Genomic DNA, 18,930 nt, shown 5'->3' with positions numbered 1-18,930 from the left:
CCGCATAGTCTTCCAAGAAAATCACGCCGGAGAGATATGATTGGGCCATCATAGACTTGCCAGAGTCCTCGAGCATGTCAAAAAGGAACCTCGACGACTTTACTATATTAAACAAAATTTTATTATAACCTTTGCCATTTTTTCTCTTTAATAAAAGTATTGAAATACATCATGTATAAGTTCATATGTTCATATGACATGTATATATTCGTATAATATTCTTATGATAAATATGTATGTATATACGTATTTATGTATCATACAATTAAAATAGAAAGGCAATGAGTAACGAAAACATTTCAAAATCGCACAGCGAAAGTAAAACTTTCCACGATGTTCGACATAAGTAAGCGTAATGGAAAGGAAGATAAGATGGCAGCCACAAAAATTATCAATTGTTCTTAATTTCTATGTAATAAGAATAATGCTGTATTTTTTTTCATATTCTTCAAAGCTGTGATAATTGTTTATTAAAATTTAGAATGGTTAAATAGATAAAAATTTTAATAAATTTGAATTTTTTAGAAACAAATAGAATTTTTTGTTAATTTCTTTTTTGTCTCCTTGGGTGTAGGTTATGTGTTTTGTTAATTTCTTTTTTGTCTTCTTTTGTCTCCATGTTTTTTTTAGTTGAAAATAGTACAAATTTGTTATCATTTTTCACAAATTTCTCGTTAAAATCTTGCTAATATTAATCCAGATTCTTAAAGTTCTTTCTTTTCTAAGCAATTAAAAAACATATATATATGTCAATACAATGTTTTTGTTGATTGCACACGAGTTTGAAATTTGCACTGCATTTTAGAGTATTTTAGCGAATAAATGCGGTATTTTTTGAGTATTAATATGATATTGCACATTAATTTTATTTGTGTTTAACTCAATTATATCGCCATATGATGTGCAAAATCCGACCGTCAATCTCCACGTGGTGCATATCGAGTCACTCTGATGACCGCGGTACAATTGAGTTAAACACAAATAAAATCAATGTGTAATATCATATTAATACTCAAAATTCATATTCAAAAGATACCGTATTTATTCGCTAAAATACCCTAAAATGCAGTGCAAATTTCAAACTCGTGTGCAATCAACAAAAAACATCGTATCAACATGTTTTTTTTTAATTGCTTAGAAAAGAATAAAATTTAAGAATCTGGATTAATATTAGAAAGATTTTAACAAGAAACTTGTAAAAAATGATAACAAACTTTTACTTTTTTCAATTAAAAAAAACATGTTTAGTTTTCATGCGATACAAAAAATTCACACTTAACAAATCAAACTTTCGCCTAGAGGTTCTCAAAGTAAAGTCTTTGCCCTTTAATTTTAAAAAAAGTACATGTAATTTGGATAATTTTTCGCAAAGTTGTATCACTTTGAATATTGCCTAAAAATTCGGTCCAAATTTTTGTCTCGGTTTTTTTGCGCCAGTGTATATAATATTATATATTAATACATAATAAAAACTCACTATGTTTTAAAGAAACAAATCATTCCCTTTGGCATCTCGCCATGTGTGTGCGTGTGCGTGTGCGTGTGTGTATTGTTCTATTCTACATAAATATTTTTCAAACTTTTTTGTTAATAACTTTATTAATGAACAATGACCGCCGATTAAATTATAAGAAAAAGTTACTCAGGGTCATGTTTTTGATAATGTCAAAGTTAAAATCATCGGCGCGGTGTCTCCTAAACTAAATAATTACCAATAGTAAATCAACCAGATTTGTACTCGTAAAAAATTTTAATTTTTACTATTATGTTTATCTTCTATTATATTACCTACTTTTATTATATATAATGTTTTCTTATTAAACAAAAAATTAATGTAAAATTTAGAATTTAGTTAATACATATCTCTTTTTTATACATCGTTTTTTTCGCACATATTTGCAGGAGTATTATGTATATTATATACATAGTTAAGTATAAGGATATATCTAGGTCACCGCTTGTGAATTAAAATTGATAAAATATGGATAAAAAGATTTTCTATTTATTGTAATTGTATCGTTTTTATAGACGAGATCAGTTTTTACCAGTTTTAAGAAAACGTATTACAGTAGATGGATTCAGAGATAAGTCAGATAATTTTTTAAGTTAATAAAATTTGAGTGCTTTTTACTATTTCACTCATAATAGTAAATTTGGCGTTTATAAATCGACAATTCTGATGGCAGATATGTAATCAACAACCCAAAAACCTCCGTAGAATAATTTTCAACAAATTTTGAGAGATTTAAAAAATTTTTGCCACCATATTGTATCCGCCATCTTGAGTTCGAATATTTTGATGTCAAATTCGTAATCAGCGACCCCAAAAATCCCCACATAGTAATTTTTAGTAAATTTAATTAACTTCAAACATCTTCAACCGCCATATTGAATCCGCCATCTTAAATTTTTGACACGTCTGATAACGGAATTGCAATCAGTGACCCCAAAAAACCTCTAAAACCCAATTTGGATGATAAAGCGATTGAAATAAATATTTACATACGAAGAAATCGAAGATTTCATAGTTTTTCCCTTTTCTAACCGCCATATTGGATGTTGCCATCTTGAATTAAAATATACTCACATATCTATTAAAAATCCATGGTCCATGGACGCAAGATTTTCAAAGATATGTCCATCCATGTGTAAATATTGATTAAAATAAAAATTTTTGTAAAAAAATTCGTTTTTTTTTTCCCAAATAAATTAACATAACTTATCCAGATCGCATTTTTGAAAAATTCTGACAAATATTAAAAGTTCAGAAAATTTTACATAAGAAAAAGTTAGTGTAAAATTTTTTAGGATTAGATTCATACTGTAAAATATCGCTGAAAAAAGTTACAGAAAACTATCCGCTTGGGCCTTAATGGGTTTTATCCAAGATAAAACAAGAATTAAAAAATTATCTTTTTCTAGTAATAGTGCGCTATTTAGGAGCGTCTCAGATGCGCACAGTGTAAAACGGACACCACCAGTCACATTATTGTTTTAGTTAAAATTAGGATAAATTTATAGAATTTGATTGGTGATGTCCGTTCTACACTGTGCGCATCTGAGATTCACTCGCTATTTACACCATAACGAAAAAATATATAACACATCTCTCAGAACAAATAGCGTAGCACATTTATAGGAAGTCCAGAGGTCCTGAGTTCGAATTTAAATCCTCTACTGGGATAATCGTATTTTTAATATATACTATATAACATTAATAAAAAATATTTAACTTCAGATAAAATCATCATGCACTAAAACTCTGTGATACAACTTCTATAAACTTTAATAAATAAAAAATAAAACTTGAATAATAATTCTAAGACCTTATATAAACATTTGCTATATATGCATATGGTATATAGAGGTAAAGACCTATCGATAGTTGTCGATAGCGATAATTACCCATAGTTTGAGGTCTAACTATCAATATAACAGTTCACTGAGCATCTGAATCACTGAAATAAAGAAGAGGCACTGGCCTGTTTAGCGATACGATAGAGAGGTATAATTTTGAGAGAAACCTGTCTTTATCATATAGTAACGCTTAAAAGTAACCACTTACAGTAACATTTTGTATTACGAGTTAACTAAAGCTTTGACTAACGCATTACGCAGTGACAAAACAAACAAGATATATTCTCTCAAAAGTTATCTGTTTTTACCTCATTTTTTCTACACCGGTTTGACATTACAATGTCTTTTCCAGTTTTTTTTTTCATTTCAATGGTTTGAATAGTAATAAGATAATTGGATATAAATGTTAAAACCAATTATATTTGTGCTTTACTTAATGTTCAGTGGAGCAGTTGCAGAAAACTCATATTAAAATTCGTATTTATAACGCGTTAAAAAATAAAACAAACTATCGATAATTGTAAAAATATTATCGATAATTTCCAATAATTAAAACTATCAATAACAATCGATAGTGCACCAATAATTCCGTAATTCTACTGTATCGTAGAAAATACTTTCCACAAATAACGAATAATTTAAATTGTATAATAATAAATAATTTACTTAATACAAAAAATTCTTCTTAATTAAACCAATATTAAATCAATATTTTCATTAAATCAATATTAAAAAAAATTATTAATTTATAAAAAATGGCATTTAAGCTTCAGTTGACTATATAATACAAAATAATTTGTTATAATTAGTGAATAATTATGTGATAGAAAAATTATGGTCTGCAAATAAATAAATATAATCTTTTATTTTAAGAATATGCGTTTACAGTTGTATTGAATCATATAGTTTACTAAAATTAAGAAAACTTTTTATAATTTTTCTCTATGTAAATAAAAAAATATTGTTTTGTTAATAATATAAATTAAATATTTAATAATATTATCGTTAAACACTTCACAATTTTTATCTAAAATAAATCTAATTAATATTATAATAAAATATTAAAATAATCTGTAAATATTTTTTAGAAGAAAAAAGTTTATAGAAAAGTAAAGAGTTAAAAAGTAAAAAAAGTAAACAGAAAAAACTAAATTTCATATTAAATTCATTCAATCGCGAGCAGTAGACAATAGATGAGCGTCTTTCATTAAAAAAAATAATTTTTTTGTATTATATATTTTTTAATTTACAAAAATAAAATATTTTAAAATAAGTAAAAAATTTTCTTACAAATATACAAAAAAGCAATATTTTTTAAAAATAAATTTAATTTTTTTAAACTTAGTATTTTGTCAGTGTAGTTTTACTCTTAGTTTTAACATCAAAATTGAAAATCAATCGCGCATCTTGCGAAATAGGGATACGGGAAAGGTTGTACAATAAGGTAGTGGTAAGTCTTCGTGGTTTATACGACTAACATAATGCTTAAAGGCTCAGTCTTTCGCTTTCTCTGCTACGTCAAGTTATTCGGTCGCGCAACAGTATTTTTATACCACGTGCATCTGTGATTCTGTTTCATCTTTTTATCAAGGCAATTTTATATCACAGTGTCATGATGCAGAGTGATACTTTTGTCAGAAAAAAGAAATTAGTCGATTTCTATTATTGTATCGTAACGCTTTCATAGGTTGTATATATAATTATGTATACATATTATTTTATTATATAACATGTAGATGAAGGTCATCATCTGACATAGGCTTCCTAAAGTGACACTTTCTCATTTCGTGGAAAAGTAAATATTACACCGTATTAATATTATAATACGTGACAAAAACATGATCTGTTTAGATGACAAATAAAAACAAATAAAAACAATAATTCATACATTCATGATTTTTCTATATAAAATGATTATATCTACTAAAAACACACATTTGAGCTAATCTAACTTTTATATATAATCACAATATGCATGTTACATTTGACGGAACAATACGAGTATTAAAATAATCGGCAAAAAAATGTTTTACAATGAAAGGCTTCTAGAAATCCTCATAAACCTTAACTTGTAAATTTTTTATATAAATAACTGGTGTTAAAGGAAAAGAAAAGGAAAAGGAAAAGGTAACCTACTATGCTCAATTTCTCAGACGTTCTTTTTTTTTTATTATGTGACGAAAACATTAATTATTGCAAGATTCGAAACAACATTATAAAAACTGCTATAAGTACCATCGAGTAAAAAAACACTTTCTAATATACATTTATTCAATTTTATATTTATGTTTCAAGTTTTAGCATTTGTTCAAAAAATACTATCCAAAAACAAAATAATGCTAATAATGATGACCTTCCTCTATATACATATATAAAGATAAAAATATATTATTAAAATCAATATTAATATTCAAAAAAATATATAATAAATAATTTAAAATATGTAATAGAATATTTTACTAAATTATTAGAGAGAAAAATCCTTTATGTTAAAAAAACATTTTATAAAAAAAGGGGGTGCAAACTTTAGTATTTTATCTTTTGCTTTCTTTACCAATTAAACATTTATTTTTTTATTATTGAATTATTCAAGACATTTCAATAGTCTCCTTCTATAAAATATTATTCATTATTCAATTATTATATGATTAATGAAGAAATTTTCTAGAAAAGTGTATTTAAAAAATGCATAGTACAAAAAATAGAAAAATTTTAATTCTCAGTTGGTATCTCAATTAGTTCTCATTTCAAGCAAATTTTAATGGATTTTATGTAATTAATTTACAAATGTATTCAGTACTAAATATTAAAAATTTATTTAATAATTGATTCTCCCCGATATTATTGCGAAACAAATCGAATTAAAATTTCAAATTGCTCAAAAGAAATTTACAGACAAATGGATCCACATGCTTTATAGATTTAAAATAATTTCAGAAATATAATTAATTTTTCAAGAAAACGTTTTGTAATCATATCGTTCGTCTTTAAAAGAAATGAGGAAAAAATAAATGTTTTCTCATTTCTTTTAAAGACGAACGATATGATGCAGATCAACTTTCTAATTTGTTACAACATTCATACAGAACGTCTAGTGACCTAGTAAGGATTCCGAGTTTCAGATTATTTTAATATTTCAACACTTGTGATCCAAAATCATATATTACATATTATCAATTAATTAAAAAATTTCATTAATTTGTGTAATTTACTAAAATTGCCAATTAGTTGCTTGAAAGTAACTTAAGAGAAAATATCAAATTATGCTATGTAGATAGCGTTTCAAGATTTGCAAGTTACGCAAAAATTAATTGCCTAATTTCTCAATTCAATTTCAAAGGACTTATCGAGTGGACTATCTAAGTTTTGAAATAAAACTACGGAAGACATGTAAACATAATTAACTGCTTATTATATACATATTAATGCCACTAATATCTTTTATTAGATATTATTTCTCAGATATTACTAGTTTTCGACTAAGAAAATATCATCTTATTTAAATTTGTAATAATAAATTGATTAAAAATTAGATTCTCACTGATCACTTCAATTATACAGATGGAATTTTCTCTCTTTTTTTGATATAATGTTTATAAAAATAAAATTAATTGTACAATTTGATTGAACAATAACGATTGGATTGATAGCTAGGTAAACATGTAAATTAACTTACTTTTTACTAAAAAAGAAAAGATACATTCAAAAAAGAGTATCAAATAGTACAATGTATTTAACGTAAAACATATATACATATTAAAAAATTACATCATATTTAAAAAAAACACAAAAACAAATTTTTATTATTTTTTACTTATCAATTTTACAAATTAATTGTAAATTCTTTTCTGATCAAAAGACTCATAATTATTAGATATTCTAACAAATAAAATAATTTTCTATTTTGTTTTCAGATTCTCGCATAAGTTTCAAAGAAAAATATTAATTAATTTTTATAATTTTTATAATTAGAGCACACAACTCACAATGCTTTTTAAATGTGTATATCATTAAATTAAATAATTTCCATTACATGTGTTTCAAAATTTTCTTATGGCTGAGTTGATTTGTAATCGTGTATAATTGTAGCCACGAACATTATGATATTGCAAACAAAACACATGATAAAATAAAAGTTTTTTTTTCGTTTTTATGAAAATTTTTTCTTTAGTTCCTATAAGACACAATTGGTAAAAATCTGTGAAAGAAGTAGCAAAAAATATTCGTAAAAAATTTGACTATTCGAATGCATAGATTTCGAACAAGATCAATATTAATCGGTCCGATCAGAGCGAGAGATGAGTGTCGCGACAGCAGTTGGCATTGCTTTAAAAACAGCCACTGTTCTTCTTGGCGTCGGTATCGGTAAGATAACGATAATCCCAGTGTTGATTGCCGCACTTGCATACTTCAATTACGATCTCATGGATCCGGAAAATCATCCGCACGTGACAAAGCAATTGAGGAAAGAATACGACTTTGTCATTGTCGGTGGTGGTTCGGCTGGCAGTGTGCTTGCCAACCGACTAACGGAGAATCCTGAATGGAATGTACTCTTATTAGAGGCCGGAGGTCACGAGACCGAAATAACCGACGTGCCGATATTATCTCTTTACTTGCATAAAAGTAAGGTGGATTGGCAGTATCGCACACAGCCACAAAACACAGCTTGCCAGGCGATGGTCGATGGCCGATGTTGTTGGACTAGAGGCAAGGTACTCAACAAAATGTTAACAAAATGTCAGTATACTGGCAACAGATTAATCAGAAAACGCAGAATGAGCTGATCTGAAAGCGCATTCTGTTAAAATTCTCACTGAGAAAAATATCTGGTGAGATTAACCAAAATTCTAGTGAATAATCGTGTAACCAAAATTCTGGTTAATCTCACCAGATATTTTCTCAATACTGTTAACAGAACCTGTTGACATTCTATGTCAGTAAAAATCAAACAAACTCTGCTGACAGAATGCGCTGACAGAATTTGATGTTCGATTGACAGAAGCGAGCAGGATCTGCGCGATACAATCTATGTGACTATCTGTTTCTAATCGTTTTACTATGCGTTTCTCTCCCTGCATTTACATATAGAAACGGACAAAAACCTCGGTAAAAATTCCATTAGAAACGAATAAAACATGCATCCTATCCGTTTCTATCTGTAAATGCAGAGAAAGAAATGCATACACTGAAAAAAATGCAATATATTCAATAAGATATGTTATTGCGGGCTGCCAATTAAAAATATACTCAATACAATAATATATGCTATTGCAGTATCAACATTGTACTTGCATTAATAGCAAATATTATTGTATTGAGTATTTTATGTAGTTGGCAGCCCGCAATCACATATGTTATTGGCTGTATTACATTTTTTTTCTGTGTAATAAAACGGTTAAAAACGCTAAGGCACGTTTTATCTGTTTCAAATGGTTTCCGTTTTTGCTAAGATTTTCTTCTACATTCGGAAAAACGGTCACCCACCCAATTGTCAGCCGCCGTCGATGTTGCTTAACTTTGAAGATCGAACGGGAATTGACACTTCGTAATAATGATCAATAAATACTTCATGCTTATAGATGTTTATTTGTTATAGATCAGTTAACAGATGTCAAAAAGATGAAGCATGTGTATAGTTAAACAATATTTTTATAAATAAGTATAAATTTACATTTTTTACTGATTTTTTCGTATGCAAAATAACATGTGGAATAATTTATAGAAATATCAGTTTTTGCTGTTTTTTGTAATAAAGCTAATTAAAATTCACATAATGGAAACATAAAAATTGGGTTTAAATCCAAAAGACGCAGTTTTCAAAACAGACTACTACATTATATATATCAAAGATAAATATATGATGTTTTTACAAAAATGACGAACATAAATAACACAAAAATACTATTGAATAACAAAAATATCAAATATGATAAAGTTTTCGTATACTATTTTATTGTAATTCAAATTTTTATTATGCATCCAGAAATTTTTCAGAAATATTATAAATGCAATATTGCGTTTAATATTTATAGAAATATTATCTCTGCAATGTAAATATAATATTACTTTTATAATGTCTTATAAATATTTCTGAAATATTATATTGACTACATTTTTTGTAATATTATAAAAATATTTAAATACGAAAGCAAGCTTTTTTGTTTCTAAAAAATTTCGGAAATATTACATTTGCAATATTATAAAAAAACAAGTACATTTCAAAAATATTTCATATGCAAAGTTACAATTAAAATATAATAAAATATTTACTACTTCCGAATATTACAATATTTCAGCACTATAACTTGCTATGTGGGTATAGCATTCGCAATTACAGATAAATACAGTCTGCACACGATACGTTCAGGATGTGAACAGAAACGGATAGAAATCGTATCCGTAATTACAAGTAAATTCCTGATTTTACAATCAGTTGCAGATGGATAGATATCGTTAGCGCCTGATGCATACAGGATGTAAACAGAAACAGACAGGATTTGTTTCTACAAAAACCTATAGATGCTGATATACGGATAGATCACTATTAGATACAATTACACACTGTTAATTTCTGTCTGCATTTGCATATACAGTAGACTTGCTTATAGAAATATATAGGAGTTGAGTATTTCTTTTAATCTTGCAGATACAACGGATAGGATTACGTTAAAAAGTATTAGAAATCCTATCTTTTTCTAACCATTTCTGACTGTTTCCAACGGAAATTTTTACCTGGATATTCTTTTTTTATTTTTATTTTAAGAAAACTATAGTAAACTGTTATATCAATAGAAATTAATATTAGAGGAAAGAAGAAAATTAGAGGAAAGACATCGAATTTAGAACATCACTTTATTTTTAGATCATATTTATTAAATAATTGTTAGAAAAACACTTTTAAAAACACGAATTGAAATTAGAAAGTATTTTCTATTAAATGATATAGTAATTTTTATAATACTGTTTCGTACTTTTTTAATAATTAATGTTTTCGTCATGTCAAAAAAAGCATCTGACAAAATTGGCGTCTAATTTGGAATTCGTATATGATCAAAGTATTAATGTTATATCTTATTGATTTATACATCTTACCTAAATTATCTAGTTCTATAGTTATGAAAATTCTATAATTAGACTCTATGTTATTTCGTTAGATTCGCCTAAAAAGCATATTTTTTGACAGGCACGCTTTTATCGACTCGTCTATTGTCTCTCGATGTAAATCGTGAAATCTCATCTCGAAACATTTAGATTATCATACATATAAGTTATATATTAAAGTTACGATCACGACCTAGTTATACTACGGTTACGACATAATAACAGTTGTCATTACTAGACCTCTAATCTCACGGAGTGTTCCAATTTGCGCACACACGGCAACTTTATGTTTAAAACTGCACTACAATAAAATAAATAAAAAAGAAAAAAAATTAAAAGAAATAATTTTAGAAAACTACAAAACATGTGAAATGATGGTAATGTTATCGATAATACACTCACTATTGTTTAAACTGTGCAATTTGCAAGAGAAAATTGTGCAAATATAATAAAACGCTTTTGGTAAAATCGTTTTTAGCAGATTTTGCGTAGAAAAGTGTATAAATACATAAATCATGGGTTTTTATTTCTCTAATTAATCAACAAGATCATGTTTTTATCGGTATTCATAGAGTGCGATGTTTAGTTTCTAAGAAATAAAAGGGTTCCAATTTAAAAAACTGTTCCAAATTCAGCCTTTTTTCTATATATATCGCATATAAAATGTATCGGGTTTTCTATATAACCAAAATTTTTGATCGAAATTCAAACTAATTACAATTATAATATTTTTGTGACGTTTATGCGTTTATTTAACGTGAGACATGATTATCTCTTAATGAGCATACTATACTCATTAACTTCCTTAGTGAAAAGAGAGTCACAAAAATATTGTAATTGTAACACGTTCGAATTTCAATCAATTATATAGAAAACCCGATAAATTTTACATGCGATGGAATCATTTAACGACAGTCTTGCAATTATTACAATCAATGACGCAACAGATTCTGTTTGGTTTCTGCTAACAATTTGCCATCAGGTTCTGTCAGCTCGATCTATTTAATTTCTGCTACCAATCTGCTAGCATAAAATGTCAAGAAATTTTGTTACATTTCTAATTTGTCAACATCGTGAGATGTTACAGAGTCTGTGTAAAGTCTATTGCTTTTTTTGGCAAAAATTTATAGTGCATTCTGTACGTAATGTATTTTCTTAGGTTTAGGATATGTATTGTACGAGGATAATTCAAAAAAATAAAGACCATTTACATATAATTGCTACGTAGATCTCAATTTAAAGTTGATTCGTCTTCCTATTTTCTTAATGTTCTGAGAGTTACGTGACTTAATATGTACTTTCATATTTAGTGTCGTTAAAATAAGCTCTCTATACAAAATCCCGGTGACTGTAAAGTACAAAATATTATTCGATTCTTGAATACTCAAAAAATAAGACCTGCCAATATTTATCGTCAATTAAAGCAGATGTATATAATGATATCATAATAAATAAACAAAATGTTAAAAAATAGTATAAAAAGTTTAATAATGAACAAGCAAACATGCACAATAAATATTTTCGATCATCCTGTAGTCCAGATCTTTTAAGCAAATTGAAAAATTTAAGGTGATAATAAATTGCAGTTCTTAGCAATTAATTATAACAATAAACGACCACAACAGGACTTTAGATCTCGTAAAGAGATATTTAATGCTTAAATAAAGTTATAGAGAAATTGAATAATGTATAATGTGTTTAAAAAAATATAAAATTAAATGATCAAATGTTTTTTTATCCTTTTAAAGTTAAACGATTTTTACTTTCTGGATTACTCTTGTAGAAGAAAGAAGTTAATTAAGTTTTGTAAAGAAATTTCAAAAGAAAAGAATTAAGAACAGTCAAGAATATAAAAGTACTGCCATGATATTAATTCCGTTGAAAACACTGATCAAATCGATCGCATTCAAATGATAGTTAATAATAATAATTATAACAATAACGTCAATTATTAGATATAAAAACGTTATAGATATATTGTATGTTGCCACACCAAGTAATGGGTCAAGCGTATATATATGTACATATAATCGAAACTACAGTAAAAGTAATTCTTTAGTGGAACTTTTCCATTATTATTTAGTAAAAACATTTATTTTTCTCTGGCATAAATTTATAATGCGATTACTTAACGTTACAAATGCTTCAAAGTATCTGAGTTGTTTTGATCAATCAGAACAAAGAATTGTACTTATTGATTAATTAAAATATTTCACAATATTTGTAATATCAAGTGGATCGTAGCTGATAACGATTACCGCGACAATTTATTTAATTTCTACGTGCAAAAATAAGATTTAAAAAATGAAATACACTGCTAGAAATTGCACTAAAAAACCAAGTTAATTAATCTGTTCACCTAAACTTAGCTGAACGCTTTATTTTACGCCATCTTTGATGATATATGATGCAATATGATCAACTTAAGAACAATATGATCAATTAAATGATATAATTTTAGGTTTTGGGAGGCTGCAGCGTTTTAAATACAATGTTGTATGTTCGTGGAAATCGACGTGATTTCGATCATTGGGAAAGTTTGGGTAATCCTTCCTGGGGATACGAAGACGTGTTGCCATACTTCAAAAAGTCACAGGACCAAAGGAATCCATATTTGGCACGCAATACGAGATATCATAGTACAGGTCCGTATACTTTCTTATATTTATTCTGCATTCATTTATAATGTTAAAAAATCGTAAAAAAAATATCTCTTTGTGTCTTTACACACGTGTAATAAAACAAAATAGTTTTTATTCTTTATAAACTTGACCTATTTTTTCCTAGGCGGATACTTGACCGTGCAGGATACCCCGTATCTCACTCCATTGGGCGTAGCGTTTTTACAAGCTGGAGAAGAAATGGGATACGATATTTGTGACGTCAATGGTGAACAGCAGACTGGTTTCGCCTTTTTTCAATTCACAATGCGACGCGGTACTAGATGCAGCAGCGCCAAGGCATTTATAAGGCCTATTCAGCTTAGAAAAAATTTTCACCTCTCCTTATGGAGTCATGTAACTCGAGTACTGATAGAACCGGAGAGTAGACGAGCATATGGAGTAGAGTTTATCGTAAACGGTCGTAAGGAAGTAGTATTTGCCAAAAAAGAAGTGATTCTCTCAGCCGGCTCTATTAATAGTCCACAATTGCTAATGCTTTCTGGGATAGGACCGCGTGCACATCTAGAGCAATTGGGAATTCCCGTGATTGAAGATTCACCTGGAGTCGGACAGAATTTGCAGGATCATATAGCTGTTGGTGGACTTGTCTTTCCAATCGACTACAAGGTTAGCATAGTAATGAATCGGATGGTAAATATTAACTCGGCTCTGAGATACGCTATCACTGAGGATGGCCCATTAACATCTAGCATCGGTCTCGAGGCAGTTGGTTTTATTTCCACCAAATATGCCAATCAGAGTGACGATTGGCCTGACATCGAGTTTATGTTGACGTCCTCGTCGACCAATTCCGACGGTGGCAGTCATGTGAAGAAAGCTCACGGTTTAAGTGACGAATTCTACAACGAAATGTTTAGTAACCTCAACAATCACGATGTCTTCGGCGTGTTTCCAATGATGCTCAGGCCCAAGTCACGTGGTTACATCAGATTGAAATCTAAGAATCCTTTAAATTATCCATTATTGTATCACAATTATCTGACTCATCCAGACGATGTGGCAGTACTTCGCGAGGGTGTTAAGGCAGCTATCGCTTTCGGTGAAACCAGTAGTATGAGAAGATTTGGTGCCAGATTCCATGACAAGCCATTGCCAAATTGCAAGCATATTCATTTGTATACAGACGAGTACTGGAACTGTGTGGTGAGGCAATATACCATGACGATTTATCATATGAGCGGTACGGCCAAGATGGGTCCGTCTTATGATCCAATGGCAGTTGTAAACTCGGAGCTGAGGGTCTATGGGGTTGACGGCTTGCGTGTGATTGATGCATCTATCATGCCGACTATCACTAGTGGCAACATAAATGCCCCTGTTATTATGATCGGCGAGAAAGGTGCTGACATGATAAAGGCAAGGTGGATCCGATTATCTCGTTCCAAAAGAGACAATATTACCGCCGCTGCCTCTTGATACATGAATCGATCGCGTAATTGCATAATGTAATACACTAATGTAACATAAAGATGGATGGTTAAGTGGAAAATTGGCTCACACACAAATAACATTTATAATTTACTAATTAATATTATATATTTTCATGAAAAAAAATCGTTTTAAATTTAATATCTAAATAGTTTATGAGAACAATAAGAAGTAATAGTACAAATCGACTTGTACCATTACACTTGCATTTTATCATTCAATCATCGATTATTTTCGAAAATTAATCATCTCACCGATATATGAATTTAAAGCCAGATTTTAAAAAAATAATCAATAAACACTCTGTTTGTACCTCGTTTGTATCTGTATTGCATGCATTTCATTTGTACCTCAATAAAAAAATACAAAATTATAAAAAAATAGCTGGTGCCCAACTAAAGTAATAGCGCCTAATCAAGATATCTTAATTTCATTAATACTATTCGATAGAAAATTGTTTGTACCAATTTGTATGCAATTGTTTGTACCAGTTTGTATTTTCATTTTATTTAAAAGTGCACATTTTCAAATTTTCTGCTATTATTTAAAATATTGCAAAATGGGATTCGATAGAAAATTGTTTATATCCGTTTGTATCATTATTTCGTTTGTGTCGTAGTTATTTTTAAAAAGTAATTTGCGACACACAGCTGCATATTTTTTCTTAAAAAAACTATGCATTTTTTTAAACCAATTTATTTGTCTCATTAAGTAACTATTTTCTGCAATATTTACATAATATCTATAAAATAAGATACTCGTGCAGAGACTGTTGTCTCTGCCGCGCGGAAATGTGCAAAAAATATGTAATCACAATTAAAATGAGGTTTGCCATAAATGTGCCAGGAGTCATAATTTCATTATATCGGAAGATTTTATTACGCATAACAGAGATGTTAAATAAGATAAGAGTCAATTAATAGTAAATATATTCCAATTTTTTCAAGACAAAAATTTTATTATAAATAATAAATAATAATAAAACAATCTTACAAATAATTTTTTTTTTTAATTAATCGTTCCGATTTTCAAGTTAAGTCATTATTAATTATTTTAATATTTAATTACTTTAATGTTCTGAGAGATCTTTGGAGAAAATAGAAACTGAATTCTTTATTGTATATAAAATTTATTGTATATAAAATAGTCTGCGTCAATAAACAAATAATATGAAAAATGTTCGCATAAAATATAGAAAAATCCTGTAGGTTTAAATTCTGTTTAAGATAATATTTTTCACAATAAATCTTTACAATGTTTTTAAGAGTAACATCAAAGTATTATTACTCATTATCTGTCAGTTTAACCTGTGATATTACGTATTCCAGTTACACTTTAAAATTATGTTTTAAGACCGATAAGTAATCGACGTGCAATTTGAGTGAACTGAAAATTGTATAAGTTCAGACAAATATTATTAAGTACCAAAAGCTGTCTCCGTAGTAAATAGCGTTCTTCTTAATATAAACAATGTTTTTTCTTTTTAAGAGCGGCAATCTATAATCTAATATGGATTACATACGGATTTAAAAAATGTGTGATTTAGCATTTCTAAAATAGAAAACCGATATGAAAATTTTGTTGAACCAATTAGATCGCGTAAAGTGCATCACCGTAACTAATCTGCAATTGCATCAGAATTGCTACGCTCTCTATTGTAACAACGTAAATGTTGCTGCAATTATGGTTTTATGTGTGAGGTAATCGAGTACTTTTTATCGATTTATCCATAAAAAGATGCTGTATGTATCGTACTACATAATAATGATACAAATATGTTATTATAATGTTATTGTGTGAGCTTAGGCGTATGCGCCCTTAAATTTTTATTTAATATTTTGTGATAAAAATTATGATACGTGTCGTTTAAAATTAAACAGTTAGATAAAAAATTTAATATCATTTAGTTAATTAATAATACACGGAACATAAACAATAATTGTACGTTATCATCATCTGTAATACTCTGGAAAAAATTTTGACCGTTTTTTGTAGTTAAGCAACTTAATATTTTGGTTAATGCCATTCAAATAAATATTATCTTTGAGTAACTAAATATCGACGAAGCTATTTGAGAGATTTAACTAGTATAACTTAAAAATCTTTGAAATAAAATAGCTAATTGCAATTTTTAGTTACACAGAGTTAATTTTAAAAAATAAACGTAAAATTAGAGTTACAAGCAATCTAAATAATTTGATTATTTAATCGTGGACCCCAAAGTAAGTTATAACCGTACCTTTTTTTCCCAAAGTATAGGAGACAAATAACGTAACGCTAAAATAAGGTTAAATTAAAATTAAAAAATGTACACATAAATTCAACAATTTTTCATATATTCTGATTGTATTTTTACACACACACACACACGCGCGCGCACACGCACACAAAAGGAAACTTCTACAAAAAATAAAGAGCAAAAAGCTAGACTAAAAAAAATTTTATTTTATTTGAATTGTAACTTTACCTAATTTTTGTTTATCCTGTTAAATAAAATAAAAATTTTGCTATAATCGCGAAAAATACATTTATTGAGTGTCTTCTTTCTCTTTTCAATATAAGAAATCCGAATTCAATTCTGCAGCGTCCTTGCATACGTCATGTCGTTCGAGAAATGAAAGTATCTAAATTTCACCTGCAATCCCTTATGTAATCAGTACCACTGAAAAGTCGTTCAATCAGCGATATGATAAAATCACCAATATTGTCGTAGGTTCTTGGATATACATTGCATATATTGTAACTTTTTTCTGCCGAAAAAAATGTGTAAGTGTATACGTGTATAAGCGCGTATGTTCCTATAGCAATGAGATTGAAAAAACATTGTTGAGATATAGAAGTGTTGAATGTTAAAATGTAAATGTTTCTTCAACATTAAATCTATTTTTTTTTTTCAAATACAATAAAGAAATAGAGACCAAAAACGAGCAAATTAAGGTGTAAAAATTTCAAGTGAGATTTATTATCATAACGCAAATCAATAATAAACTGTACGTTTCGACTTACTTAATCTTCCTTAGCAGTAATCTTACATATATATAAAATAGATTAAGACATTACAAATAAATAAATTAGAGAAACAAAGAGATAAGTCATAAAACAATTACATAACAGTTTAACATGTCAACGGGTTGCAAAAAAATTCAATAATTACTAGTAGTTAGATAAAAAATTGATCGGTAAAAATGGTTATATTTTTTTCATTGATTATTAATGTTGCTACATGTCGTATGGTTTTGTGTAAAAGCGATGGACTTGTAAATAATAGATTGCGAATTCGAATCAACACATTCCGTATATATATACGGATAGTATGTAAGTTTAGGTTCGTAATCTTTAGAAGGAGAAGCACCTTAGATCTAAATAACGCATAGAAACTTAATAGTCTCATTACTAATGTTGTTACAACGTTGAAACAACATTTTATATGTATGGGTATGTACTTGTGTATGTGTATATGTGTAAACAAATTAACTTTTGTAAATTAAAAAAAATTTGTATAAATAAATATAAAAATAAATTTTTAAGGATACAAAAATAATTAATTTGTACATTCTTTAGATAAAGCAACCAATTTTGTCAAATTAATCTTTTTTTTTTATTGACATTATGTTACATATTTAAGATGTAATAATTTACAATTAAAATTTTTTTAATAAAAAAATAATACTGTATAAATTTAATTTATTAATAAAATCCTAATTACATAAAAATAAAAAACTATTTTTCAATTTTGTAAAAATTTAAAATTATTATTCTATATAGTTAAAGTGAATAAAATATGTAAAACTAGTTTTTAAATTATTTAAAAAATCTACATCTAAATGTAGATTTTTATCATGTAAAATATAAAAATAGTCTAAAAATGTATCATTTTTAAAAAGAAAACTTTCAAAATATATTTAAAATGTGCGTTGAAATTTTAATGTTTGTTTTTTGGAGATTAAAAAAATATATTATTGGTATCTCTGCTTAAACAAAAATTAATGTTAACCAAGTAATCAAAGAAGTCTTCGAAAAAGATAAACGGCTAATAATAAAAGTGTAGAATGTTTTATGTATAATAAAATAATAATTTTTATTTATTTAATCAAATAAAACCGAAAATTTCGATACACAAAAAAAACTTTATTAGTACAGTATAAAATAATTTTAATTACAAAATTAATATAAAACAAAGTAAAAAACAACAAATTAAACATATATAGTATATAAATAACTATTATTTTTTATTATTTATTTTTAATTTATTTTTATATAGTATTTTAGAAATTTTTTCATTATAAGATCTAAAATTACAAATGGAAGAAATGAACAAGGTGCGAAAAACTTACACGTGTCGCTCTTGTTTTCTCTC

The 18,930-nt window shown here is 27.6% G+C and overlaps 2 protein-coding genes across 3 annotated transcripts in view; one reads left to right on the top strand and one right to left on the bottom strand.

The window, feature by feature from the left end:
- Positions 1-18,930, bottom strand: part of LOC105837411 (flotillin-2) — a 193,132-nt gene that overhangs the window by 96,511 nt on the left and 77,691 nt on the right. The window lies entirely within an intron of this gene.
- On the top strand, positions 5,876-14,954 carry LOC105833804 (glucose dehydrogenase [FAD, quinone]). Its single transcript, XM_012675805.3, has 3 exons — positions 5,876-8,072; positions 12,923-13,106; positions 13,249-14,954. Exons 1-3 carry the CDS (start codon positions 7,656-7,658, stop codon positions 14,559-14,561), a joined length of 1,914 nt encoding a protein of 637 aa, XP_012531259.1. The 5' UTR covers positions 5,876-7,655; the 3' UTR covers positions 14,562-14,954.

Source organism: Monomorium pharaonis, chromosome 8 (assembly GCF_013373865.1).
Source record: "Monomorium pharaonis isolate MP-MQ-018 chromosome 8, ASM1337386v2, whole genome shotgun sequence".
Lineage (NCBI taxonomy): Eukaryota > Metazoa > Arthropoda > Insecta > Hymenoptera > Formicidae > Monomorium > Monomorium pharaonis.
Note: the sequence above shows the minus strand (reverse complement) of the source record. Positions and strands in the feature narration are given on the sequence as shown.